The 1,413-nt window shown below is 30.2% G+C and overlaps 1 protein-coding gene across 1 annotated transcript in view; it reads right to left on the bottom strand.

The window, feature by feature from the left end:
• Positions 1–242, bottom strand: part of LOC110033405 (putative DUF21 domain-containing protein At1g03270) — a gene marked incomplete at its 5' end in the record, with an annotated part of 3,737 nt that extends 3,495 nt beyond the window's left edge. Inside the window, one exon of the mRNA XM_020737372.1 lies at positions 72–242. Coding sequence (XP_020593031.1) covers positions 72–242 — 171 coding nt within the window. The remainder of the gene's footprint in view (positions 1–71) is intronic.
• Between the last annotated feature and the right edge of the window lie 1,171 nt (positions 243–1,413).

The following is a 1,413-nucleotide window of genomic DNA, read 5'->3' as shown; positions in this document are numbered from 1 at the left end:
TCGACAAAGCCGACAGTCCTGCAGCATTTTTTCCCTTTGGATTGGGGCCGAGGATTTGTGTCGGGCAGAACCTGGCACTCGTTGAGCTGAAGGTAGCTCTCTCCATGATTCTCCATAGATTTGAGTTGGAGGTGTCTCCCTCCTATGTTCATGCTCCCAGGCTGCTCATCACCCTTGAACCCGAGTATGGCGTTCAAATTCTCCTCAGGAAAATATAAAGAGGAATCTGAGCTTGGTAATGCCTGCAAGTTTCTCAAGCTCTAATATTTATAGCAAAGCTTCCCGCTTTTATTAGATGAAAGGCAATTATTTTGCAGGAAATTTAACGAATCCTACCAGACAAGAAATAAATGTAAATACCAATTTACAAGTTCCATTTAAAGTCAAGTCACTATAAAAATTGCGTTATAATTATTATTCTCTAGATAATTTGACTGGAATGATATCTGTAGTTAAGGCTGTCAAAACGGTTCGGTGTTCATAAATAACTTGTGTTCGACTCGTTACAAAGTTTATGTTTATTTTATTCGCAAAATTAACCAGTCGGACATCAGTAATTATTTTGCTCTCGATATATAAACGAGCCGAATATGAACAAGAATTTGTTCATTCGTGTTTGACTCGTTGTGTGTGTGTGTGTGTATGATTGATGAGTTGTATTTTAAAAAAAATTAAATGACTACATTTTCTACAAAAAAAATTATAATCAATTAAAATTATTAATTAAAAAATAGAATAGAAATATATGAAATTTTATTTAAATGATGTTTTAATATAAATAATAAAATTTAAATCTCACCCAAGCATTTAACATCTTACGATTGTGTGATTAGAGTTGTCAAAATGACTCTATTCGCGAACATCTCGTGTTCGGCTCGTTAAGTAAACGAGTCGAACACGAACAATTTTTTTTTTTTTTTGTTCAAAATATAAATAAGTCAAACAAGAACAGTGATATTTTTTGACGAGTCCAACGTGAGTTGAGCCTAAGCTCGCTTCTGTTCATCTCATTTTCACCCTTATCTGTAGTTACATTAAAAAAAAAAATTGTTGTCAATACTGTTTCGGAAGCATTATTAATATTGGTATGCTAAATAGATTTGTAATTAAATATTATTATTTAGATAATTGTTTGTGAAAGTATTAGTAATTTATACTTTATATGTGTGATAAGAGAGTATAATAATTGCTAAGAAAATTATTTTTAGTCAAATTAAAAAAGCTTAGATTAAAATCAGACGTTTAGCCACATTATATATATATATATATATATAATTAAACAAGTAATTTAATTAATTGAAATTTCATAATATTTTCTAAAAATATATATTTATTAACTAAATTAGAGAAACGGACATTGTGCTTTGGGGAAGTGGAGACATGGACTTTTTTATTTTATATTTTTCAATTTGG

This window comes from Phalaenopsis equestris, unplaced genomic scaffold, assembly GCF_001263595.1.
Source record: "Phalaenopsis equestris unplaced genomic scaffold, ASM126359v1 Scaffold001173, whole genome shotgun sequence".
In the NCBI taxonomy this organism is placed as follows: Eukaryota; Viridiplantae; Streptophyta; class Magnoliopsida; order Asparagales; family Orchidaceae; genus Phalaenopsis; species Phalaenopsis equestris.
Note: the sequence above shows the minus strand (reverse complement) of the source record. Positions and strands in the feature narration are given on the sequence as shown.